Source organism: Periplaneta americana, chromosome 14 (assembly GCF_040183065.1).
Source record: "Periplaneta americana isolate PAMFEO1 chromosome 14, P.americana_PAMFEO1_priV1, whole genome shotgun sequence".
NCBI classification, from domain to species: Eukaryota; Metazoa; Arthropoda; class Insecta; order Blattodea; family Blattidae; genus Periplaneta; species Periplaneta americana.
This window is the reverse complement of record NC_091130.1, coordinates 134,236,104-134,263,560: the sequence shown is the minus strand read 5'-3', so window position 1 is coordinate 134,263,560 and position 27,457 is coordinate 134,236,104. Positions and strand designations below refer to the sequence as shown.

The 27,457-nt window shown below is 34.9% G+C and overlaps 1 protein-coding gene and 2 non-coding genes across 9 annotated transcripts in view; all 3 read right to left on the bottom strand.

Moving 5' to 3' along the window:
* Positions 1-27,457, bottom strand: part of Lar (tyrosine-protein phosphatase Lar) — a 652,517-nt gene that overhangs the window by 44,760 nt on the left and 580,300 nt on the right. For all 7 annotated transcript variants that reach the window (XM_069846106.1, XM_069846110.1, XM_069846112.1 and 4 more), the window contains 5 exons: positions 24,402-24,673; positions 12,206-12,424; positions 8,550-8,831; positions 4,907-5,123; positions 995-1,170 (listed from right to left, as the gene is read on the bottom strand). In XM_069846106.1, the coding sequence (XP_069702207.1) occupies positions 995-1,170; positions 4,907-5,123; positions 8,550-8,831; positions 12,206-12,424; positions 24,402-24,673 (1,166 nt within the window). The remainder of the gene's footprint in view (positions 1-994; positions 1,171-4,906; positions 5,124-8,549; positions 8,832-12,205; positions 12,425-24,401; positions 24,674-27,457) is intronic.
* TRNAY-GUA (transfer RNA tyrosine (anticodon GUA)) lies at positions 3,813-3,884 on the bottom strand. The gene has a single exon. It is a non-coding gene; the product is annotated as a tRNA-Tyr (tRNA).
* Positions 9,041-9,113, bottom strand: TRNAY-AUA (transfer RNA tyrosine (anticodon AUA)). Its single transcript has one exon. It is a non-coding gene; the product is annotated as a tRNA-Tyr (tRNA).

Here is a 27,457-nt window from a genome sequence, read left to right as displayed (position 1 = left end):
AATAGAAAAAGGAGCATCTTCTGCGGACCTGTGGAAAAAAGAACTAACGAAGAGACTAGTGAAGTGCTTTTCGTGAAGCATGGCATTGTATAGAGCAGAAACATGGACATTATGACGAAGTGAAGAGAAGCAAGTTGATGCATTTGAAATGTGGATAGGGAGAAGAATGGAATGTGTGAAATTGACAGACAGAATAAGAAATGAAGCTGTGTTGGAAAGAGTGGAAAAAGAAAGAATGATGCTGAAACTGATCAGAAAGAGAAACAGGAATTGGCTGGATTAATGGCTAAGAAGAAACTATCTACTGAAGAATACACTGGAAAGAATGGTGAACGGAAGAAAAGTTCGAGGCAGAAGAGGATATCAGATGACAGACAACATTAAAAGACATAGATTGTATGCAGACACTAAGAGGAAGGCAGAAAATAGGAAATATTGAAGAATGTTGGGTTTGCAGTGAAAGAACTGCCCTTGGGCAGATCACTATGAATGAATGAGATATGAAAAAATATTTGACTGCATACAAAAAAAAACCGGTAATCGGAATAATGACATTTAACAGGAAAAATCAATAATGGATGTCTACAACAAGAATAAATTGATTATAACATACAATTCCATATTATAAAGTCCAGTTAGATAACAGAGTAAGCACCAAGGATGTTTGCCTTTGCCAAAACTCTTTAATATACGAACGAAATAATAACAAAGTAATATGAAGAAATACCGGGTATTCCGCTCTGTAGTAATATACACAACTTAATGGCTGCCGACTACGATTGCCATCAGGTACAACTAGAAAGTGCTTGTGACAGCTCTATGAAGACTTCATCCTAAATCGAGGAATGTCTATATATTCGTGCATGTAGCATATAAGTGAACCTTATGCTTCTCTCATGCCTGTCAACGTATGTCTTGAGTGTACGTGCATAAAAGAAGGCTATTTTCTGCCTTTTAATTTCCATTTTTATTCTCTGAACAACAATAAACTTACCTCCTCCGTAAGAAACTGGTCCGGGTTCTTTTGAGCATTGATCTTGTCCTCTGGAACAACAATGAGGTAGTAGTGACTAATAGGACCATACTCCTCCGATGCTTGAGGCAAGATCACTTGGATTTCTGCACTGTTTACTACTCCATAAAAATCTGGTTTCACCATAGGCTGAGGTGCTGAAATCATAAAATATCAATTAGCATGTGCAGGCGTACACAAATTATTACACACTCTTTTACATTCTTTTCTGTGAATAAAATTTCATGTTAGCTCCTAAATAAATATATCATCATCATCATCATTGGCGTGACGGTCCTTTTAGTTTGACCTTTGCCTCCCTTTCAACAGCCATCCATTCACTTCGGTTTATGGCCCTTGCTTTCCAATTCCTTATACCTATCTTTTGTAAGATTGTCTGTAGGGTTGCCAATTTTTTTTTTTTTTAAAGAAAATACGGGTCAGTAAGGAATCGACAAAATTTCACATAGAAAATTGGCAAATTATTCCGTTCACTTCCTAAAACACAACTTCATTCCCCACTTCAGCAGCTAGACTTAAATTAAAAGTATTTTGAGACGATTTTGTCTCGCATAATAGTTGAAGTCGACTGCAGTTTGCAGCTCTGGTTTGATTAGATGTGTCGTACTTCTGTTTCGAACATCTGTCCAATTACTGTCATGAAACGAAACATCCTCTTTGTATGAACATTACTACTTGGTGTGCTTAGAACAAAACTAGCCAGTTTTTCCAAATTTAAAATATTAATATTATTTGATTTTAAACAGGTGAGCATTAAAACCCATTTCTGGCTAGCTTTACCTTCTACAAAGACTGCACATTTTAATGCATCTCTTGAACAACAAAATCCAGCATATAAACAATCATCAATCACGGCAAAATCAAATGTTTAGAATAATGATTTTTACATTATGCAAATATAAGGGAGAAAAATTCTCGAAGAGGAGAAAAATACAGGAGCCGTTAAAAATTATGGGCAAATACGAGAGATCCTGGGAAATACGGGAGGGTTGGCAACCCTATCTGTACATCATCCAGCCATTGTAACCTGGGTCTGCCGACGTTCCTCTTGTCATCTAGTTTAGCATTTAATAACATTTTGGGCAAACGTGTATCGTTCATTCTGCATATATGGCCCAATCATTCAGTCTAGCTTTAATGTCCATAACTATTCTAAATAAATATAACTTTCATAAAACATTGATAATGCAGTAGAACCACTTTTTACCGAATCTCTGAGAGGACTTACATAAAATGGGAAGGAAAGTCCAAAATAACTAGTACTATAGTCCTGTTACTCTTATTTCCGACAGTCAAACACGCTGCAGGTCACCTACATTTCAACGTGTGCGTCTTTTCATTTGCTGCTGATGATGTTATGCACTTCCTAAGGCTCGATAAATACTTAAAATAATCGCCTGCCATTTTGGCTCTTTCGTTGGCATTTGCAGAAAACACACGAGGACGTTATTTGCCGCTCAATTATTTACTCAATTACAGTGCATTTGATTTATCATCATAGGAGTTACAACGTGATAATCTTCAACAGTGCAGCAAATAGATTCTTCGTCTAGTAGCTCGGCAACGGAAGAACAAAAATGGCGAATGATACTACCCACCTAGTCTTTATAGAGCCTTCACTTCCTAAGGCGTAAGCAAAGAGGAGGAGTCACGCTGGAAATAACAGCGACGCGACTATAACATGTGTGTTATATACCAAATATTATAAACGTTTAATGAGGCCTATTATTGAGGACACGGGTGGACTTAAGTAAGGAAACAATATTTTGAGAAAATCGCAGTCAAAGTTTTAGCAATGGTGGCAAATGAATACACATATTAAGCTTATTTGTGCTATTACAATGAGCATACACATAGCGAAAAGATAAATGTACTCATTTGCCACAGTTTCTAAAACTCTGACTGCAATTTTCCCAAAACTTTATTTTCTTACTTAAGTCGTTAGTCAACATATGTCCTGAATTATTATTTATAATAAATTTCATTATAACATTTTCTAACTCTTCAAATGATGAGACACGAATGTTCTTCTGTTTGGCTGAACCTGAACCACACAAACTCGGCATTGAATTATGAAGTACTTAGTTGGCAAACCATGCTTTTTTGCCATATTATGTTTTTTGAGGATTAACCTCGACAGCCTTATTATTTTTACTTTCTATCCGATAGTTAATTTCTTTCCTTCAGTCACCATTATAACAATGCATAAACAGCATAAACTAACAAAAAGACTTGGAAACAGGATCCACACAGCTCGCGAAAAAAAAGCAAGCAAAGTAACCACTCTATGAAAGCAACTCAAAACAAGACCATAAAGAATGGTAAAGAATAATGCTACTAAATGGTGCTGCATTACTAACAATTGAGATGCGCTATCGAATATGCCAGTACTATTGATTATTACTGAAAGTCGAGTCGATATTTCGGGCTTCATTATCACAAAATCCACTTGAAAAATATTCCTTAAAAGCGGGATTTTCCTTAAACCAGGTTTCCTTAAAAGCATGAATTAATTACATTATTCTGATGGTAATCTGGCTGGGACTTAACAGATTATTCTTTAAAAATGAAAACGTTAAAACGGGGTTTTAATGTACAGGGTTGTTTCCGATCTCTGATAACGAATTTGAATGACATCATGTGCGTTAGAAGTCACATAACAGCTGAACTGTGGCGCGAGGTGACAGACCAGTAGTGAGTGATCTCATAGTCAGAGTGCACAGCGACTCACAGCAGAAATTCCCAACGATGAAAGAGTAATGGAACGGAAAAAAATTCTCTCCGGTGCCGGGATTTGAACCCGGGTTTTCAGCTCTACATGCTGATGCTTTATCCACTAAGCCACACCGGATACCCACCCCGGCGTCGGACAGAATCGTCTCAGTTTAAGTTCTAACTCTTGGGTTCCCTCTAGTGGCCGCCCTCTGCACTACGTCATAGATGTCTATGAACGTAGGACTGAAGTCCACACATGTGTTGAGATGCACTCGTTATGAATATAAAAAATAATATAAATAAAATATATATATAAAATAATATATGGAAATTCCCAAGAAAATCGAGCCTTTTTGGGAGGGGTACATAACAACACTTTCCGATGACAAGTACAGTTAAGTGAAAATAAAAGAAGTCTTCAATAAACGAGGTTTTGTTATTTCCAAAAGGCATCTTCTGTGTACTTAATAAGATTGGTAAAGCTCGAATGGAATTAATTTGTATCATTTTGTGGGGTGCAGCGACTTGTGAAGGGGGGGGGGGTTGGATTTGTTTGCTTTTTCCACTCTGGAATTAATCTCATCCGAGCTTTGCCAGTCTTATTAGGTACACACAAGGTGCCTTTCTTGGAAATAACGAAACCACGTTTTATGCAGGCTCTTGTGATTTTCACGTAACTGTACTTGGCATCGGAAACCATTGTTATGTACCCCTCCCAAAAAAGGCTCGATTTTCTTGGGCATTGCTACTGTGATACACCGTGCACTCTGATTATGAAATCACTCACTACTGGTCTGTGACCTCTTGCCGCAATTCAGCTGTCGTGTGATTCCTGACGCACATGACGTCATTCAAGTTCGTTATCAGAGATCGGAAACAACCCTGTAATTTGAATTAACACATCTACCAGCAAAATGACTTGCATGGTGTTCTAGTCTAAATTTTGAGATATATGCAAAAAATATGTCGAGAAATAATTTTTTTTGGTTGCCTTTAATTAATAGAATAAGTTGTGTCTTATGTCAGAATAATCAACTTTTATGTATGTGTGAATTTGTATTTTATTTTGAAAGAGTTCGGGTATTAAAATAAATAAAATAAGTAGCTTTGAATGAAATACGAAGCGTTACAGCTATGCAAAATAAAATAAAGACTTACCTGCCATCTGAGTTGTTACTGTTATTTTAGTGGGAGGACGATACTGATGATCTGATGGGATAGCACTGACATTTACATTATATGTCGTAAATGGCGAGAGTTCGTTAATAGTGTGGCTCTGAACTGTTGGCTCCAACATAATAAGGCGACGGGGGACATTTTGTGTTTGTGTGATGCCTTGAGAATCTACGAACTCCTTTACTGCGTCAAATGAAATCTGCAAGACAATAAGTCTGTGCTACAGTCGACAGTACATATGGATGTTACAAACAAGTCCAAACATATTCTTTATCAGTCATCAAATTACATTTTTCAATGTACGAGGCGTGTTCTTAAAGTAAGTTCCGTTTTCAATTATAGCCGTCGCATCACTGCAATCGTTATTTTGTGCATGCGTGTTTTCTTCTTCAGTCCTCAGGCAAGCTGTGCATGCAGTTTCAGAGCTTCAGTCCGTGTGTGTGGTTAGTTGTGATCAGTTGAAATGTTTAAAGTGATCGAGCACCCCGCCGACTGTGAGATGCGGTCTGTTATCCGTTTTTTGAATGCGAGAAACATCAAACCAGCTGACATTCATCATCAACTTTGTGAGGTGTATGGTGATGATGCCATTAGTGATGGAATGGTCAGGAGATGGGTTAGAAGGTTCAACGAGGGCCGCATTTCTGTGCATGACGAGCAGCATACCGGTCGGCCACCTTTGGTCAATGACGATTTGGTGCGTGCTGTCGATGAAAAAATTCATGAGGACAGGAGGTTCACAATTTCTTCGCTTTCCTTGAATTTTCCACAAATGTTGCGGAGTGGTTCGCAGGCGGGTGAATTCTACAATGAGGGGATAGAAAGACTTGTGCCACGACTCGATAAATGCCTCAATAATGGTGGAGATTATGGTGAGAAGTAATTGAAGTGTGGGGAATACAATGCTACAAAAATGGTTTGTAAATATTTTCCCGTTTACTTTCTACACCTTGGAACTTACTTTAAGAACACGCCTCGTATTACTACTTTATTCTACAAACCATAAAATAATAAGAAAACATATATCGTTTTTTAAACTTATTGATCACTTAAAAACAGATTTCAGTGGATTTTCTAATACGTATTTTGAAGTTGTAAAAAAAAAAAAAAAAAAAAAAAAAAACTTATTTATTTGGATCAAAACTTTTACTTCATGTAATGGCCTACTTTTTACATATGATCAGAAGAGATGTGCAGCTGAATCAAAGAATTGTTTCGAGAGTCAATACTGAAAAATATTTAATTTAAACTCACAGATTAAAAGTATAACAACTCACATAGAACAATATAGAATTTTGTGCGAAAACTCAAACTGGATACTCAGTTACATAAAAATACTTTGAATATAGTATTCTACTCTCCAGGTAAGTCAATAAACCCTGAGATTTCGGAAGTAGATAGGTACAGAAAAAAATAAAATATCCTGCTGCGTTGTCTTAATTTTCTGTCACGAGAAATTCACAAAAAGGTAAGCAACTACCCCGCACTAGACCAATAAGAACTTATTTTGTGAACTCCAAGTAGTCACTGTGAAAATTATATTACAAGTATTAACAAATCACGAAGCAGAAAATTAAGTGTAATTAAATTATTCATACACTGTTTGGTTACAATGCCAAAGGACACAGTCCTCTCTCTTAGCAAAAAGAAAGTAAATGATTTTATATAAAATATAAAATTTCTGAAACACTTTTAAAACATTTAAGATATAAGGTAACAGTATTACAGATTACATTTTTCTAATAGAGAATCTATTACATTTACTACAATCAGTTGTTATTTTTTAAATTACACTTCTATTTAGTCCTTTATGTAAAACATTAAACATTACAAGGTAGCAGTAGAAAATAAAAACATAATGTTTCAAGTTAACAGTAATATGAAACGTAATCACTACAGTCCTGCATTTGTTACTTTCAGTACAAGTTAGATGTACATGGAACATATTAGCTTCGCTCTGCGAGTCAGACCTGCGATGAAACTGTCTTCCCGCTCCAGTTTGTGTGTTCACATCTGCATATTCGTGTGTCTATGAGAATAGTACTCATGTACAAAATATATTTTCAAGTGGATTTAATAGCAAACTAAATATTTATTTAAAGCCACTTTATGAGCAAAAGAAGATAATTCTCACAATAAATAAAACGCATTTAGATTCTGGATACTTTCTGTTTCATAATATATATTTTTCAGCCAAAAATTAAAAACCAATGCTCATTATTTTTCTCCTATTTACAGAGTTTTGAATATTTAAATTGCACTTTATAATATGAACATTATTGAAATGATTGAAATGTTGATATTTACAATTGAAAATTACTTAATATTGAAATATATAAAAAATATTTCGGCCCTGATGTTTCAACTTTCGTTCATTTAAAAATGTTTGTAGAGTTCTTTTTTCCTTCAAGTATTACCATCTCTAATGCCAGATTGTAGAAATTAATTATTGTGAATCTTGTTTTAGACGTGAAAATTATAACTGGACACAACTTATGTAAGTACACTTCTATAAAATAAATAAATGAAATGAAATGAAATGAAATGAAATGGAATTGAATGAATGAATGAATGAATGAATGAATGAATGAATGAATGAATGAATGAATACTTACAAATGGCTTTTAAGGAACCTGCAGGTTCATTGCTGCCCTCACATAAGCCCGCCATTGATCCATATCCTGTGCAAGATTAATCCAGTCTCTATCATCATATCCCACCTCCCTCAAATCCATTTTAATATTATCCTCACATCTACGTCTCGGTCTCCCCAAAGGTCTTTTTCCTTCCAGTCTCCCAACTAACACTCTATATGCATTTCTGGATTCGCCTATACGTGCTACATGCCCTGCCCATCTCAAACGTCTGGATTTAATGTTCCTAATTGAATGAATGAATGAATGAATGAATGAATGAATGAATGAATGAATGAATGAATGAATGAATGATGGAAATTAGAACACCGGATAATACAATAAAATTATTTATATTGTCCACTTGTTTCTTCTTTTGTTTCGGTATGTTGACTTCTTACACATGGAAAGCAGACCTGAACTGTGTGTGTGAGGTGAACCAAACACAAGACTCTAGTAATTACATATTATCTAATCTTTGTAGCAATAATATGGAACAAAAAATGTAGGAAAGCTGTTTTTAATAACATATTACAAAGTATTATTACTTGAAATGTATCACTTCGAAAATTAAATTTTCAAATAAAACAGTAATCTTATTAAGAGAGAAAAAAAAAAACATTAACAAGAAGTACAATGTTTTTAGATAAATAAGACAATAAATTTTATAACAAAGTCTGCAATAACTGAGGCTTTTTCTGAAGACAATTTATTTATCAACAAAAATATTTCTAATGAAGAAAAACTTAAGATGTTATTTAAGAATTTTTAGTAATGATTAACATTATAATGCTGGAATTCTTTCACTCATTTATTCTGCACTTCTAATGGTTACCTATCATTCAATAAAATATGTATTACTGTCCAAAATATATGCAATTAAGGTATAAATTCGGTTATTTAATGTGCATGGATCTGCTGTTAGTTTTATCCCATCACACCCAAACTCAAAACAAGCTCAAATTACAGCAATATTGGGAAAGTAAACACACCTTATAATTGATTGGATTCAGTCTTATTGGTGGGGACCACGACAGTGTCATGCTGTGAGTGTTGACGTCATGAGCTCGCAGATTTAGGGGAACATCCTCAGGTTTCACCTTTACCGTAACCTTTTCAGATAGGCGTCCAAGGGCCGTTTTGGTGCGTGCAGCTACCGCAATGGCATACTGTGCATACTTCTCAAGATTGACGAGGTCTGCTGACTCAGTTAAACCAACTACCTTCTGCTGCCATTCATCAAGATCTTCCACTGCAGTCATTGTGTAAAAAATCTGAAACATTTTTACATATATTACAATTGTTGTTATGTCAACTGTTCGAAGATAGGTTGAAATCTCATTAAGTGACACCAATAAGACATCACTCATGAGGCAACTAAACCAGGTAAATAATAAATTATATTTTTGGATATAAAATCTTAGAGACAACCTCCTTTCACTAAACCTTTGGCTGAAGATTAATATTTGAGGAGAAAAATTCGCTCCGGCACCGGGGATCGAACCCGGGTCCTTGGTTCTATGTACCAAGCGCTCTGACCACTGAGCTACGCCGAATTCAATCCACAGCACCGGACCGAATCCTCCTCCTTCAATGTTTCCCTTTGTGGCCTGACTCCAAGTTAGACATATATGTTGTCGTATACGTCCAATGTCAACTGTCATTATACTAGGAGCGCACTCAGCTGAGTGACTTGTTTGGCCGGGATTCCACAGTTACGTGCACAGTAATCTGTACAAATATATGCACTGCAGCTATTAGAATGTTATAGATTTATTAATTTGCCCTACAGAATAATATCTGTAATATTGACAATTAATATTTGAGGAGAAAAATCCGCTCCGGCGCCAGAGATCGAACCCGGGTCCTTGGTTCTACGTACCAAGCGCTCTGACCACTGAGCTACGCCGAATTCAATCCACGCTGAGTGCACTCCTAATATAATGGTAGTTGACATTGGACATATAATAATAATCCGTGGCGCTACAGCCCGTAAAGGGCCTAGACTGACCAGCCGGCTGCTGGTCTCACGCCCACATGTCGAAGCAGAGGTGGACGATCATCCAACCAGAATGGAGGTATCGTGTGGTTAGCACGATGATCCCCCCAGCCGTTATAGCTGGCATTCGCAACCGGATTTTGCTACCTATCGTAGCTCCCCAAGTGCATCACGATGCTGGGTGGGCACCGGTCCCATACACTGGCCGAAATTTCATGAGAAAATTTCTTCCCCCATGAGGACTCGAACCAGCGCGCATTCCGTAACGCGAGTCCTAGGCAGAATGCCTTAGACCGAGACGCCACGGCGCGGGACACATTGGACATATACGTCAACATATATGCCTAACTTGGAGTCAGGCCACAAAGGGAAACATTGAAGGAGGAGGATTCGATCCGGTGCTGCGGATTGAATTCGGCGTAGCTCAGTGGTCAGAGTGCTTGGTATGTAGAACCAAGGACCTGGGTCCCATCCCTGGCACTGGAGCGAATTTTTCTCCTAAAATATTAATTGTCAATATTACAGATATCTTTCTGTAGGATAAATTAATAAATCTTTAATATTCTTTGTCTGAAGGTTAAGAAATCATTCCACTTGCTAAATTACCTTGAATCAAATAAGAAAAATTAATGTGTCAGGACTCCAATGTGAAATTTTGGCACCAGTAACCAAGATTCTTTCTAGATATTTTCAGAACTCAGCATATATTTCGAAGTAAACGATCACGTAAGAAAACATATTATAGAAAATGGACACTGTAAGCCTGAAGTCCCTTTCACAAAGACAGAAGCTTAGTGGAAAAAGTTTTTTTTATGAAAGTATCATTATACAATTTCAAAATCACGACTAAAAATTGAAAGACCTTGCTTATGTTGTTATTCACTTGTTCTTAAGAAGGTATACTGTGAATCATGCTAGAATATTTCAGATGAAGCTTAAAAAATTTACAGTGTGTTAGGATAGGCAGCTATATGACTGTTGTTGCTGTCGTTTAGTCAATTGTCCGAAGACAGATCTGAACCTCATAAGTGACACCAATAGGGCATCACTCATGAGGCAACTAAGCCAGGCAATAATGAGTGATTAAAAGCATATAAATGAAGCCATAAATATTCACTTGGATTCCTGTCTTCGTCCAGTGACGTTTACATGATTTGCTGGGTGAAGACTTTGACAAAATATTTTTATAAAGAAATAAGTCATTTTGGCGCTAAGCATTACACAGATATTTCTGTAGAGCTTCATGTCTAATAAAAAAATGAAGCTGAAGCACAGAAAAACAAGTTGAAAATTATAACTTTGTTTGCTAGGTGATTTTCCAATGCAAAATACTGCAGACAATCAATATTGTATACAACACACTTCACTCCAAAAATATGGATTTATCAAAAGCAGTAGAAGTTTCACAGCGGTGTCTCGAATAACTGAAGAAGAAGAAGACAAACTAGTCCATTCAGCCTGAATATTTTTTTTCAAGTTGTTTAGTTGTTCTGAAAATTCACTTAATCTCAACCTTGCATAAAATCTGTAAGCAATAATCAGGGTAAGGGTCAGTGCTATAGATTTTACAATGATGGAATGATTGGCAAAACACATGAAAGTGTAGTAAATAGAATAAGTGTTGAGAATGTTTATAAATTCAGTATCAGAACATGTCAAGAAACTCAAAAGGTCGAAGGAGATTATTTTGCTTCTCTGAATGAGTGTAAAATTCAACTGGCATGACATACCGGTAACTACAGTAGAATCCCTCGTATCTGGCAATTGTCGAACAAAGCCAGTGCCGGATAAATGATTTTGCCAGATAATTGGAAAATACGTTTATAGGTTATGTAAACACATGCTGTATTGCACAAACATTTTTTTTTTCATATTGAAATATAGTAATTTTCATAGAGATATTTAAAAATTAAGTTTTGAAATATGTACGTTTATTTTTAGTGGACTAATGAATAAGGTAGTGTAGGCCTACTGTACATTCATCAGTTCATAATTATTACAATACAGTAATACATAATAGCGTAAAAAATACCAGTACTGTAAGTTTTCGTAACCTTATGACAATTTTAAATGGCGGCCATGTGACATGAAGAGCAGTGTAGTCAATGTCGCAACTATAAAGTAGCACTCGACGATTTGAGCATAAGAACATTTCACTTGCGTTTCGCGGAATCCATTGTGCAACAGCAGCATTTAGTGGTAATAGCCATGATACTATCTGTCACTCAAATGAAACTTTTACATGCTGTAGGAACAGAGACTTTTACACTTTTCTATTTAGACTCATCCAACACTCCTTCGAAACAGGCGAGTTCAAGTGGTAAATTTAAAGATATCGTCTCTGCGCATTTGCAAGGCCCAAGTAACAGCTTTCTGTCTATCTTTTCAGGCATGAACAATGTAAAGAGTAAACACAATATGTGGCATGTGCGATCCACGAATATCATTCACATCTTTAGCTGACTCTTCTCTTTCAAATGAATGACTACTTTTTTTTTCTTTTTGGCCTAGCCAAAACTGCCGTTGTTTTGATATTGCTGGTTATTTGGGTGCCGGATACGAGGAAGTTTACTGTACTAAAACGCCAATTTCATGTTTGTCTCAATTAATTTGCACACTAATATAAATTCTACTCTCAAATGGACCCACCTGATATCCAATTACTTTACTCCTGCTGGGTACCTGCTCCCACCACACTTCCACACTCTGGTCAGAGGTAGCAACTGCCTGGACGCTCATGGGCGCACGCACAATATCCCGTTCTGTGTGCACAGTTATCTTCTCACTATAGGGTCCTGCACCTTGACTTGTATGCGCCCGCACACGGTACACATAATCTGTGTTCTCCTCCAGGTTTATGAACACAGCCTAGAATTATATAATTATCTAAGTAAACATCATTCTATAAAAAAATAAACTGTAGACATGAATATGATTACCCTCATCGTAATTTGTAAAAGAGATAATTCTTAGTCCTTGACGGAAATTGTATCAGATTGAATTACAAGAAAAAAGGGTAAATAAATAATTATCTTGCTAACTTAAATATTATCAAATTATAAAAAAATAACTTTCCACATAGTTCCGGAAACAATCAAAACACTTTTAAGTAGGCATTCTATATTAATATTAATTTAATATACGAGTACTAGAGCATTCGAAAAGTAATGGCAACATAGTTACTGTTTCACACTAAATTTATTTAGGTTACTTTTCATATTATACAATTAAAATATAGTTGATGAATTAAATACTATTATAGTCACAATCATGCCATGGTATGAAAGAAAAATTTCACAACCTCGAGCGGGAATCGAACCTGCGACTTCCTGGTATCCAGTCAGGCGCTCTACCACTGAGCTATCGAGTTCGTCTCACGCCAAAGACTCGGAATTATCCTTTCATACTGGCGACTCTGTTATAGAGTCCTGTCCATAGCGTCTGATCTTAGTCAGCACTGCTTATGGCTGGAAAGAAACTTTACAAATGTAATCTTCATCTTACGATGTTTGGGTGACGTATATACGTCCGTTGACGTGACATATTAATGAATTAAATACTATTATAGTCGATTCCCGCTCGAGGTTGTGAAATTTTTCTTTCATACCATGGCATGATTGTGACTATAATAGTATTTAATTCATTAATATGTCACATCAACGGACGTATATACGTCACCCAAACATCGTAAGATGAAGATAAAATATAGTCTTCTGACATGTCAACAATACATAGCCAAATCCTTGGAAGATGGCGGACTCCATCTGCACCATCATTTTTGGATATCTGTCACTGATTGAACTAAAGCTCTTTGGATGCCAACTGTTGATTGCAAGCAAATCCCTCACTTCCACTCATCTTGCAATAGTTCGGTACCCAGTGTGGTAGGACTCTTCTCCCACAAGCTTCTTGTAATGACCTAAAGCACTGAGTTGCACTTTTTTTCTCTCTGTTTGTACCTACTGAACAATTTTTAGGGCTGTATTACTTACCGGTACTATCTACAAATGAGAAATAGTGACAGTATTCACAAAATATGATTACTTCGAGGCTTTCAATATTGCAGGCTTATGAAAGAGTCGCTGCTCTTTCACATACTATAAGATTCCAATGGTCACCGCTAGGAGCACTGATTTACAGCATTGTTGCCATTACTTATCGAATGTTCTGGTAAATGCTTTGTATGAAAACTAGACTTTACAGTAATTTTGTAATAATGATGCTTAAAATCTACACTCACTTGAACAAGTGATGTTCATTAGCTTTGGTAATGGAAAATGTTACTCAAAGACGGAATGAAGTATACTACTGTTCACAGCAGCAATCTCCAAACTCACGGTAACCCACTCATTACAAAGGATAATGAAGATACCGGTAACATGAACACACAGTTAAACTACAGTTCTCATCAGTATAACTCAATCATGTAATTGCATATCAATGAAAGATTATATAGAATCCCTCGATAATAATTGATTATGTATTAGCAATTTGGAAAACTGGCAAATCCTACAACTTACGGTTTGTCTCTGGTATGTCTAATGGTCGTATCAGTATTTTTCTGTCTAATAAGAAGTTAGTACCGGCATACGAACTAAGAACCCAAAGATTTTAAGAAATCTTACGATTTTCTGTTCTGGAAAGAATATCAATATGACAAAAGCTATTTTGCAAAAGGAAATTCAAATTTCCTAGGAATGGACTAGTTGTAAGCCTACGGAGAAAATTTACCAAAAACAAAGGTAATTGTATAACTTTTACCAAAAATAAACGACTATATAGTGGTATACAGAGTGTCCCAGGAGATCATTTTGAACAAAAAAGTTCAGAATATAAAAAACTTCATATAAATATATGGGCTATATCGAATGAATAAGAAAATACTAAAATTAAATACATTGATCAGAAAATAGTACAATTTACGATGCGTCAATATCTTTGCATAATGGACAGGATCTGTCGAAATTGTGACAAAAATAAAAATTAATGCATACTACAAAATAATGTATATCGTATTCAAGTTTAATTTTTAAAATTTGTTTTTGTTATTTTCTATTTCTTAATATTTCGCACATGAAAATTCATCTGTAATAAAAGTTGTACATACCCATAAAGAATATATAGATATTCCAGTATGATATAAAGCATTTTCTTATGATCATAAGTTAGTAATGCACCATAATATAAAAAATTATACAACACAAAATCAGTAGGTATAGATAATAATAAAATTAATGTAACCACAAACATCGTCGTAGTTTGAAAATTTGTACACTTTACGTTATGACTAAATCATAATTTCGTGTTATTATATATTTTATTTAAAATACAATTTAAACTACCGGTACTGTACTAGTACTGGTATGTTTTATTCTGTAAGAAATGTCAGCATTAAAATAGAGCAAGTCTTGTTACTAATCCCAGCTATCACAAATTATAAAGGCTATTTTATAAATGATTGAGAATTTAGCCTACTTTTAGTTGCGTTAAGCAAAATTTTATTTAAAAAATGTCTTTTCTATAATAACTATAGTGAGTTCAGGGTTTAGAAAATACCATCGGGTATAAACGCATCTTCTTAGCAGACATCCCCCGTCTTTGTGATATATCTAAAATAAATTATTTACGTATTTTCTAACGCCTATTAAAAAAAAAAAACAAATAAATCTGTTGCATAATCTGTTGGAAATACAAATAAACCAATATATAAGTATATCAAACAAGAAGAAACCATAAAATATAAAGGTGTTATATTCCGAGATGAAATTATGTTTCATAGGAATAAGATAATTAAACATCTGGAAGATAATTTATGTTACTGGTACTTTTCGAAGTCCAATCACCTCAATTCTCACCAAAAATTAAATAAATGAACCAATATATTTGACCAAGCATAGTGTATTCTATACAAAATACTCTGTTTAATAAGATTCCAGTCACCTTTCTTTAAGCTGCTGTCAAACTTTAAAATAAACAATAAAATAAATTATTGGTTTATTGAATGCCTGTCCGAATGACATGATTGTATTCGCCGAAACGACTAAGGGGATTGGGCTCATTAATGCAAGATAGAAGCTCCTATACAGCATTTTAACATTGCTAAAAAATTCAGTATCTTTCCTGATGAACACCTTTCCTTATGTAGAGATTTAGGGGGAAAAAAAGAGGTATTGTTGAATTTTAATATTCCATGCAAAGAGGATACCCTTACTAAAACAAGTCACTGGCTAAGAAACGAAATGAGAAGATCTTTCGAAAATTGGTGTAAACTCCCTCACAAGTGTAAAGGTGCTTCAGTCAAAATGTCTTGCTACACATCGGCAGTTAAGTCTGTACCCGAAAGAAGTTAGCATACATCACTGTGTAGACATCTGGGTTGTGAGCAACCTGTGACTATGGACCACGTACTTGGCAACTGTAAAAGGAGCAATTTGTTAAGAAATTCCCGTCATCACAAAGTTCGACCAGCCATTGCTACTGCTCTTCTAAAACAGGATAGGGAGGTGTTTGAAGAAGTACATTGCCTCGATGCAGATGAAAGACATTGTCGAGCTGACATAGCCATCAAAAGAACAGCGAAACGAGCCTTCTTCTTGACTGAACAGTACGATTTGAAGAGAATGGTGATCAAGATTTGCGCGTGAGTACAGAGAAGGAAACCATATATCGCCTATGCATCCCTCACCTTAGTGAGAGAGATAACTCACCTGTTAATGCATGAGAGGTAAGGAGTCTCCTTTTTTGTCGCCTAAGGTACAAGCTTCAAATTATTTTTTTACGTTCTTTCGAAATTTCAAACGAAATCATTGTTAAAATTGTAAAAATATCTCACATGATTCCTTATACAGATTACACAATCATTTATATTGTACATAGTTTTGCGCGTGATTACAGAGAAGTAAACCATATATCGCCTATACATCCCTCATCTTAGTGAGAGAGATAACTCACCTGTTAATGCATGAATGCATGAGAGGTAAGAAGTCTCCTTTTTTGGCGCCTAAGGTACAAGCTTCAAATGAATTTTTACGTTCTTTCGAAATTTCAAACGAAATCATTGTTAAAATTGTAAAAATATCTCACATGATTCCTTATACAGATTACACAATCATTTATATTGTACATAGTTTTGCGCGTGAGTACAGAGAAGTAAACCATATATCACCTATGCATCCCTCACCTTAGTGAGAGAGATAACTTATTGTTAATGCATGAGAGGCAAGAAGTCTCCTTTTTTTGGCGCCTAAGGTACAAGCTTCAAATGAATTTTTACGTTCTTTCGAAATTTCATACGAAATCATTGTTAAAATTGTAAAAATATCTCACAAGATTCCTTATACAGATTACACAATCATTTATATTGTACATAGTTTTGCGCGTGATTACAGAGAAGTAAACCATATATCGCCTATACATCCCTCATCTTAGTGAGAGAGATAACTCACCTGTTAATGCATGAATGCATGAGAGGTAAGAAGTCTCCTTTTTTGGCGCCTAAGGTACAAGCTTCAAATGAATTTTTACGTTCTTTCGAAATTTCAAACGAAGTCATTGTTAAAATTGTAAAAATATCTTACAAGATTCCTTGTACAGGTTACACAATAATTTATATTGTACACAGTTTCGCGCGTGAGTACAGAGAAGTAAACCATATATCACCTATGCATCCCTCACCTTAGTGAGAGAGATAACTTATTGTTAATGCATGAGAGGCAAGAAGTCTCCTTTTTTTGGCGCCTAAGGTACAAGCTTCAAATCAATTTTTACGTTCTTTCGAAATTTCAAACGAAATCATTGTTAAAATTGTAAAAATATCTTACAAGATTCCTTGTACAGGTTACACAATCATTTATATTGTACATAGTTTTGCGCCTGAGTACAGAGAAGTAAACCATATATTATCTATGCATCCCTCACCTTAGTGAGAGAGATAACTTATTGTTAATGCATGAGAGGCAAGAAGTCTCCTTTTTTTGGCGCCTAAGGTACAAGCTTCAAATGAATTTTTACGTTCTTTCGAAATTTCAAACGAAATCATTGTTAAAATTGTAAAAATATCTTACAAGATTCCTTGTACAGGTTACACAATCATTTATATTGTACATAGTTTCGGGCGTGAGTACAGAGAAGTAAACCCTATATCGCCTATGCATCCCTCACCTTAGTGAGAGAGATAACTTATTGTTAATGCATGAGAGGCAAGAAGTCCCCTTTTTTGTCGCCTAAGGTACAAGCTTCAAATTATTTTTTTACATTCTTTCGAAATTTCAAACGAAATCATTATCAAAATTGTAAAAATATCTTACAAGATTCCTTATACATGTTACACTATCATTTATATTGTACATAGACTTTTTAATTGTATTCTTCAATCTTGTAGATTTCTCTTTTATTATTGTTATTTTTTAAATTGTATCTTTGAAGTCTTGTTACATAGGCATTATGTTTTCCTTCTTTAGTGATATTTTTCTGTTATATACATTTTTTTTTCTCTTCCATCAAAATATTGGGAAGCAAGAAGGATGATGACTTAATTGTTAAATCCAGAGCATTACACGCACACCGCACGCATGCACGCACGCACACATTTTTTTCTCGATTTTTCATGATCACCTGAGATGCCAAGCAGACGACTTTGAGTACTTCTTTCTAAGCAATACAAAATGTTTATATTTGAAACAATGCTTAGTTACAGTATTCAGATTTACTTCTATTATTTTATATATGTTAGAAAATATATAAATAACTTATTTTAGTTATATTACAATAGGGGAGGGGAGGATATCCACTAAGAAAACGACTATATACCTAATAGTATTTTATAAACTCTGAACGCCCTATAGCCAAATGATTAGTTTTAATTTAATGTTAATTAAATCTATCTAACTTGTGTTTCATATGTCTTCAATGAATAGTTCACTAATTATTTAGTAAGAAAAATTAATTATGCTATAAATACAATACAAATATAATGGAAGTGTGATTATATATAGCTACATGTAGATAGAGTAAAATGACCAGAATAAAAAAAATAGCGTGCCAAGATTCGTGAACAGAGCATATCAGATATTTTCCATAAGAGAGCTGAAATAACGTAAATATAACTTTATCTAAAGGGGAAAAGAGCAAAGTCAAAACAAGCTTTAACCTGTTCATATCAGGTAAAAAACAATTACTGATTAACTGATTAACAACAAAGAAAAAAAGGACGATTATTATAAATTAAAATGCCACACATATTTTCGACAGAATAGCAATATCACGTTCATTAAATTTATTAGTAGAATCCACAATGCCATTTCAATTAAAACAACACTGGAATATAATTTTTAAAACTTGATTTTTGTTTTTAAAGACATAATTTTTTATGTCACTTCTGATTTTCATATATGCGTTATGTGAAATAGTTAGGCTGCATGTGTACAGAAATTATTTGAAGGGAAGTATATTTTACGTCATTGTTACAGGATTCTTCTACTACCCAAAGTTGAAGTCTTTCGAATGACAAAACTTGTACCAAGTAGTTCTGTCGCAAGGCATTTAGTAGACCATGAGATAGTTAATGTGAATGTAAAATTAACATATCAATAGAGCAATGTTTATTTTATGTAACTCATCTTTTCATAATACTTATTATAAATTTTTGTATTAAACGCTATTCAGCTCTAAAAATTGTATTACATCTACGGTATAATAATTTTAATTATTACTTATGCTATATAATTTCATTTCAATTTCGGAGCAAACTAAATGAACGAAGCAGAAAGATAAGAAAGCACATACAAACAGTAACATATAATGTATCTTTATTATATACAGTGAATTTTAAAACACAATTCTGGCTTCACCTAACTTCTACATACTGGTACCCCTTCACATTTTAGCAAAAGCATGAAGTTGAAATTACATTAAGTAGGCCTATATTTACTGCAAGTACTTGACTTTGTGCTTTCGAAACAAATTGTTTACCATACCTTTCATTCCATAGACATAAATGTAAAATGAACAATATTCCACAAATGTATCAAAACTTTAACTTACGAAAATATCAATTGAAGTTTACAGAAAAGTAAAGGCGCAGCTTTGGCAGTGCGTGGAACTGGTAAACATGGAGTCGAAGTTTGTCTTAGACATAAATTTAGTTCATTGTCTACGTAATGTCGTACTGTTTACAGATGGAGAACTAATGTTAAATTGACTCATATTGTTTGAGTCGAACTATATGCGTGTAAAATGCCAGGTTGAAAGAGCGCGAAAATAGTGCATATTTCGGTAATTTTAAGTATATAAAATCATTACTGTAATGGTAACGGTACTTATAATAACACTGATCATGGATATGAATGAATAACTCCAGAAGAAATCCAGCATAAGATGATTTGAAAAGGTATTATCTGCTAAGAAAATATGTATCCAAAGTCATAATACACTTAAAATAAAAATGATAATTTATAGTAAATATCTTTAAAAAAAGAAATCTTACATCGTGAATAACTGTCACGAATATTCACCGTAAATGTATAGACTATGATATGAATACGAAAAAAAAAAAATTAATTGCAGATAATTAGCTAGTATTGATATTTCAGGATGTTCACTCATTTTCGAATCGATTTATTCTAGAATAATCAAAGATAATCTCCTCTTTTATCTAATTCGAATCAGAATAATCGTGAAAAACACCGAAGTCGCATTTTTAAATAACTTTAATCATCTGCAAACAAGTACCAGTAGTAAAAATAATTTAAGCTTCAAATACTGGTACCATGAAGAATTATGATCTTGCTCATTGTTAGTAATGAATCATCACTTCATCATCATCATCCTTTCAAGTAATAAGACTAATGGCCCATTATGGTCTCTAATCATAATTTGTGAAATATCTTCCAACAGATTTTTTCCCTTATAGTATGTAACAAAGAAGATATTTTGGAGCATTCCATTCTTTTGACATGCTGAAGCCAATGTTTCCCATACTAAATTTCTTGGCTTAAATCGATAATGTGTTAAATTGGAAAAATCATATTAAAGAAACTACCCCCAAATTAAATTCAGCATGTTTTGCTATTAGATCTAAGCAAGAGGTAGTAAACATCGATACCTTAAAAACAATAGGCCTATACTTTGCATACTTCCACTCGGTAATGAGTTTCGGAATAATATTCTGTGGAAATTCTACAGATAGTAACAGTATATTCCTACTATAAAAAAGAGTAATTAGAATAATACTAGGTGCCAAATTTATGGAATCGTGTAGGACCATTTTCAAAAAACTATAAATAATGCTCATGGCTTGTCAATACATTTTTTCATTAATAAACTTCCTCATATGTAATCGTGAAAACTTTGTACCGTAACTAATGCAACAGTTTATAGCATAAATGCTCGTCAAAAAATGACTTTCATACTCTATCGGCAAGTCTATCGTGCTATCAAACAGGAGTGCATTATATGGCAGTAAAAATTTTTAATAGCCTCCCTAATGAGGCAAGCATGGCAAATGAAAAATGATAGCAGAGAAATCAGAAACCTCAAATTAGTCTACATTGAACAATCTCTATCCATTGCAATTTCCAACTCCTCACTGGAATATTATGACTGATGACTGATCTCTGATGTGGAAAGCTATGTGGCTTTAATTAATCCATATACTGGATAATTTTTATTACGGTTTTAGAGTTGAAAAGAATCCTGAGAGGAATGATATATATTGTGACGCCCACGTGAGATTCGATCTCACGACCGACGGAGGAGAGGCTAAGTCGGCCGTCTTTGGGCGGGTTGCGCGCGCATCTGCCTCCTGGGGCATGGCTACACGCGGTGAAGGAGGGGAGCAGCAGCGTGCGAGATGATTCGAGAATGGACACACGCGTCGAAATATCGCGAACTATCCAGAACTCGTACTTTCTCGCAACTATGATTTTGCTATAAAAGAAGAAACGTGAGCGAACTTGAGCAGTTTTTCAGTTGATTAGTCAGTCAGTGAGTAAGCCAGAGCAAGCAAGCCAGTCTTGTGTACCGGAGTTCGACTCGAGTGTGCGTCCGCAACTGTGTCAGCATCCGAAGGCCTGAGTTCGAGTGCAGTGGACCGCAGTTGGAGGGACCTGAGTTCGAGTGCAGTGGACCGCAGTTGGAGGGACCTGAGTTCGAGTACAGTGGACTGTCTCTGAAGGTCTGTGGTTCGAGATACTGTGAACTCGAGTGACTGAGCTAGAAGAACTGTGAACTGAGAACTGACAGTTCTGATTTGTAAATAGTGCTTTGTAAATATTAGTTAAGATTAACAGTTCATTGTTGTTCGTAATAGTCCAAGTAAATTGTCATTGTCGTTTGTGGAGTGCAATAACGAATAATGTGTTGAGTGAAAATCCTATTGTTGACGAGAGCGTTTAAGGTGAATTGTAGAAAGGAATTATTGTTGAGATAATAAAGTTACATTGTTGTTGAGTATAAAAAACGTTACAATATATATAGGTTTTAAAATGAAATGTAATTTCTTTAAATGAAAATAGATAATATCATGTGTCATGTAGGCCTAAACTTATTTTAATAAAGCGAAAAACATACACCACTTCAAGCTAAATATGTATATTCAAAGGGATTCTGAAAGAAATGGGTCACTTTTATTCCTAAATTTTTTTTTTATCTTCATAAGTTATTTTACTTAAAAAGAGTAGAGCCAGAACTGTGATTTTGTAATATACAACTATTTACAGTAAGGTTACCAGATGTCCCCATTTCTCAGGAACAGTTCCCGAATTTTGCTTCTTATCCCCGGACAAAATTCGTCCCCAGAATGTCCCCAGATTTAATAATTTGTACCCAGATATCCCCGGATTTTCAGTGTCAATATTTATTAGTATGGTATAATGATCCTTGCGCACTGCTATGGATGAATTTTTTAATGGAACTTTGCCATTTTTTCATGTTGCCATAATCAAAACTGAAGATGAGGACGTAACTGCAGTCGAGTCTTCCATATTTTTATCAAGGCCAATACAAAAACTGGACTCCAGGAGAGAACAGAACAGTATTCCGTCATCAATTAAGCAACTTTTGGCATCTTTAGAAGACATGGTTCTTATCCCACAACAGCAGAATTCTGAGTGTCTCTTATGAATTTTTTTTAAACTGCTGTTAAACATCTCAGTTCCTGGGTTATTCATTCACAAGATATCAATGGAATAGAGACCGAAGATATCCTTTAGAAAGAGAGATATTTGAAGAGAGAGTCCATTATTTTTCTTCAAATGCAGATGAACTTGACGTGGAAGAAAATAATTTATATGATGAAATTTACTGCTTGAAGAAATCTGTGACTTCAGAGAAAATATGAAAGTGGAATGAAGAAAATGGTATTAACGACGCTGTATCAACTACTAGGTTATTTAGCGTCGATGAGATTGGTGATAGCGAGATGGTATTTGGCGAGATGAGGCCGAGGATTCGCCATAGATTACCTGGCATTCACCTTAAGGTTGGTAAAAACCTCGGAAAAACCCCAACCAGGGATCGAACTCGCGCCCGAACGCAACTTCAGACCGGCAGGCAAACGCCTTAACCATCTGAGCCACGCCAGTGGCTAAAATGGTGTTCTTTGCTCAAAATGGAGTGACATTTTTTAAACTTTTCTCTGAGAAAATTATTCCCTGTGAAAAGTACAGAAGTTTATTGAACTATAACTGGGCCTTCCTGGAAGTAATGCTTCAGTGGAGAGTTTCTTTTTCTTTCTCCTTTTTTTTTCAATGAATATTATATGATCTGTCAGTTGTTTGCTGCAAAATTGTGATCCAGAGAAGATATGCTTAAAAAAATTCAGTCTTCTGAAAAATACTAGTAATTTAAGTAATCGGTAAGTAAGATGAATAATTTTAATGTGTAAACAGAATGAGTACGATATTTTAATTTTTTAAATAATACGATGAAAGAGTAATGGAACGGAGAAAAAAATTCTCTCCGGTGCCGGGATTTGAACCCGGGTTTTCAGCTCTACGTGCTGATGCTTTATCCACTAAGCCACACCAGACACCCATCCCGGCATCGGACAGAATCGTCTCAGATTAAGTTCCAACTCTTGGGTTCCCTCTAGTGGCCGCCCTCTGCACTACGTCATAGATGTCAATGAACGTAGGACTGAAGTCCACACATGTGCTGAGGTGCACTCGTTATGAGTGACTATTTAAGACGGCGCTTATTCCGTCGGATCCCGGCCAACTAGTCACTCATAACGAGTGCACTTCAGCACATGTGTGGACTTCAGTCCTACGTTCATAGACATCTATGATGTAGTGCAGAGGGCGGCCACTAGAAGGAACCCAAGAGTTGGAACTTAATCTGAGACGATTCTGTCCAATGCCGGGGTGGGTATCCGGTGTGGCTTAGTGGATAAAGCATCAGCACGTAGAGCTGAAAACCCGGGTTCAAATCCCAGCGCTGGAGAGAATTTTTCTCCGTTCCATCACTCTTTCATCGTATGATGACGCAGAATATCTGCATGGAAATATCATATGTACTTTGGTACATTAAAATAATATATATTTTTAAATAACGTAAAAACAATACAAGTGAATGGAAATCAACAGAAACTTTAAAAATAGTTTTCCATATGTCGATATCTGTCCCCGGAAATAGTTTAAAAAATCTGGTAACCTTAATTTACAGCATTATTCACTCTTACTTCACCCTTCCCGACAAGAAGACAAAGTTAACATTAACTGTTTTTGCTCAAAATAAAAGTACCAACTTATAACAGAAACGGTGCATGGAGAATGAACAGATAAAAGCTGAAAATCAAAAGAAGAATTTAAGATCACTCCAAACTGACCTTTGCAGAGGACTGCTGTACCTTGGTTTGGGTGGTATTCCTGTCTATGACAGTTGTGTGGTCCACCTTCTTGTGGAACTCAATGTCATAGTGGGTGATCTGACCATTACGATGTTCCCGAAGAGGCACATCCCACGTCACACATACAACATCCGGTGTTTGGAAGCGGTGAGAGATGTTCGTAGGTGGTCCAGTTGGAGGTCCTTCGGGAGTCAGCAAGTACTTAATACTTTCTTGCCCAAACCCAATATGGTTCTGTCCAGCTACACGAAACTCGTATTCCACACCTCGCTCTGTAATTTAAAAAGAAGTACATATAAGCTATAATAATTTAGTTCTTATTTTATTTCGAACAAAATTCTCTTTCGATAGATTACAATATCTTAAAGAAATAGCACACGTCATATATTGTGTAATTTTTATTATTCATACATAAAAAATTTATTAATTCTTATCACTTCCAATTAATGTTGATCATGCTTACTTTCTATTAATACATTTCAAAATACTGACTTTTCCTCACTGGTAAATACTTGCTGAAAAAATTCATTAGTTCATTCACTGAGAATCAATGAATCAATATTCTTAAAGTATCCAGCTGTTTGCTGACAACATAAAGTCCACTATAGTCCACTGTAGTCTATTCAGTTGTTATTTTTCATGAGAAATGAGGGGTATTTTGATCGGTGTCCATTATAGATGCCTCTTACTAGTAGCCAGAGTTGGGATGTAGTCAATATATACTGCAGAGCTATGTCTTCTGTAACTGTACTGATGATTTTAATTTAATTCTTTTGTGATTTATGGATGGACAATATAGAAGAATGTGTTCCAGATCTTCATCATGGTTATTACACCACAGACAAGTGGGAGTATCAGAAAGGTGAAATCGGTGTAGCTATAATCACAGTTTAGTATATACAGTTGCGAAGCTTGGGGTGATTTTTTGCATTTCTCGCGATAGTTGCTAGCCGCTTGGAGCGCTGTGAGTACTAGGAACAATAGACTGTGTCACTGCCATCGCGATCTAATACAGGCCGTAAGGCAGACCATGTAACTTGCTTAACCTGATCACGAAGGGCGGTGTTTCAACCATATAAAGTAGTTGAAATGCATAAAGAGTAACATATATTTCTCTAAAATGTAGTGTAATTGCATTAATAAAATTTAAAACAATGATTATGAGACACTTCAGACATAAATCACTTGCGAGTTAAGATGAAATATTATTTTTGGTGTGAAAATTACATTGTTCGTATGTGTAATACCTGCCTTTATTTCGATTAAATATTGCGAAATTATTGTACATTCATTTATGCACGATTCAATCATTTTCAGTTGCACCGCACAGATATTTAGATATGTTAAAATTATAGGCTATGTTTACTATCCCAGTTGCCCCTTTCTGTCTAATTTTAGTGGTCTCCAATGCCCTGCCATTCATATGGAAATATTATAGGTTATGTTTACTATATCTTATATTCCTAAATTTTCAATTATACATTATAACTAAGCATAATGCCATGTACGATACTCCGCACATTCAATTTGTCTGTATTTTAATACTACAATTGAGTATTGAATTATTGTATTTATCTACTACCTAAGAGACGAAGTAACAATCGTACGTACACTAATTTCATAGGAGTGGTATGATTTATTTTCTGTCTTTATTAAGGAAGGTAGATGTGCTATATTAAATCACAATATAAATTCTTTTTTATTAAACCTCAAAACAGCTTCCATTCTAAACTTAAAATGTTGATGGGAAAGATTATGTTAACATGTAAAATTCTCTTCACATTAAAATAACACAGTTTTGTAATTATTTCTGCAACATAGGCTATTATGCAACAAGAAGTAAAGGGAACTTATGGACACATTACACTAAATAAAACTTAGCTATGATACGCAATAAAGTTATAATATAATAATTCACTGAGCTCCATACACTGAAATAGAAAACCCGAACATATATTATGGCCTGGTCTAGATCGAAAAGGCATTGACTGTGCCGTATTTCGCATTATTGTGAATATTTGTGTAAACTGTGAAGTGTTCATTATCGGTTGTAATAACTGTAGATGGCTAAAATACAAGAATTTGAATAATAATATAGGCCAAGGAGATGTTTGTAGCACTATAAATTCTAAGAAAAAGAGGTCAGAGTTATCCTTCTTTCGAGAGATCCAGGAAGGTGAGTTTATAAAATATAATATATACTTTATGAAAATGGTGGAAGGAAGGTGTTAATTTTTCAAAAGAACACGATATCAAAAGTACAATACATTTTATCGTCTGCTAGGGAAAGAGTCTGTGATACGGCGATAGTGGTGATCCTGGTGGCTAGCAACTATCTTTGGATGCATATTTCAACTGTCTATGTTTGCATATTTAGTAAGTATTGAGCTTCGCAACTGTATATACTGAACTGTGGTATAATTGTGTGACAATGTGACCTGTTCTGGCTCTTGTTAAAAATGTTGGAACATGTCTGGACAAGTTTTTGTACATTTTCAGGTCATTTTGTTTCTTTTGAACGGACTGTAAAATTTTTCCTTTGTCAGAAGAGAACCAATTGTTGATCAATAGGTTTATAAAATGAGACCTTATTGAAGCAGGGGCTCTGAATAAAGATATCACTTGAAGAGGTCTTGGTTGCAAATATGTTGCCTGTTTTGCAATATTATCGACTTTCTCGTTTCCAGGTATACCACAATGACTAGATATCCACTGAAATGTTATTTCCTTTGGGAGTTTTTTTAGTCTACTTAGTTGTTTCTGAATTGGAATAATTTTATGTGCATATAGGTGAAATTAGTGAAAATTATATATTAAACACTAATTTTATACATAGTGGAAAAATTCAAATATCTACAACAGTAACATTCGAGAGGAAATGTTTGCAGAATAAATATGGAAAATGCCTGCTATTATTTGGCTGAGAAACTTTTGTCATCTAGTCTGCTTTCAAAAAAACTAAAACTTGGAATTTATAAAACAGTTATATTACCGGTTGTTCTGTATGGGTATGAAACTCGGACTCTCACTTTGAGAGAGGAACAGAGTTAAAGAGT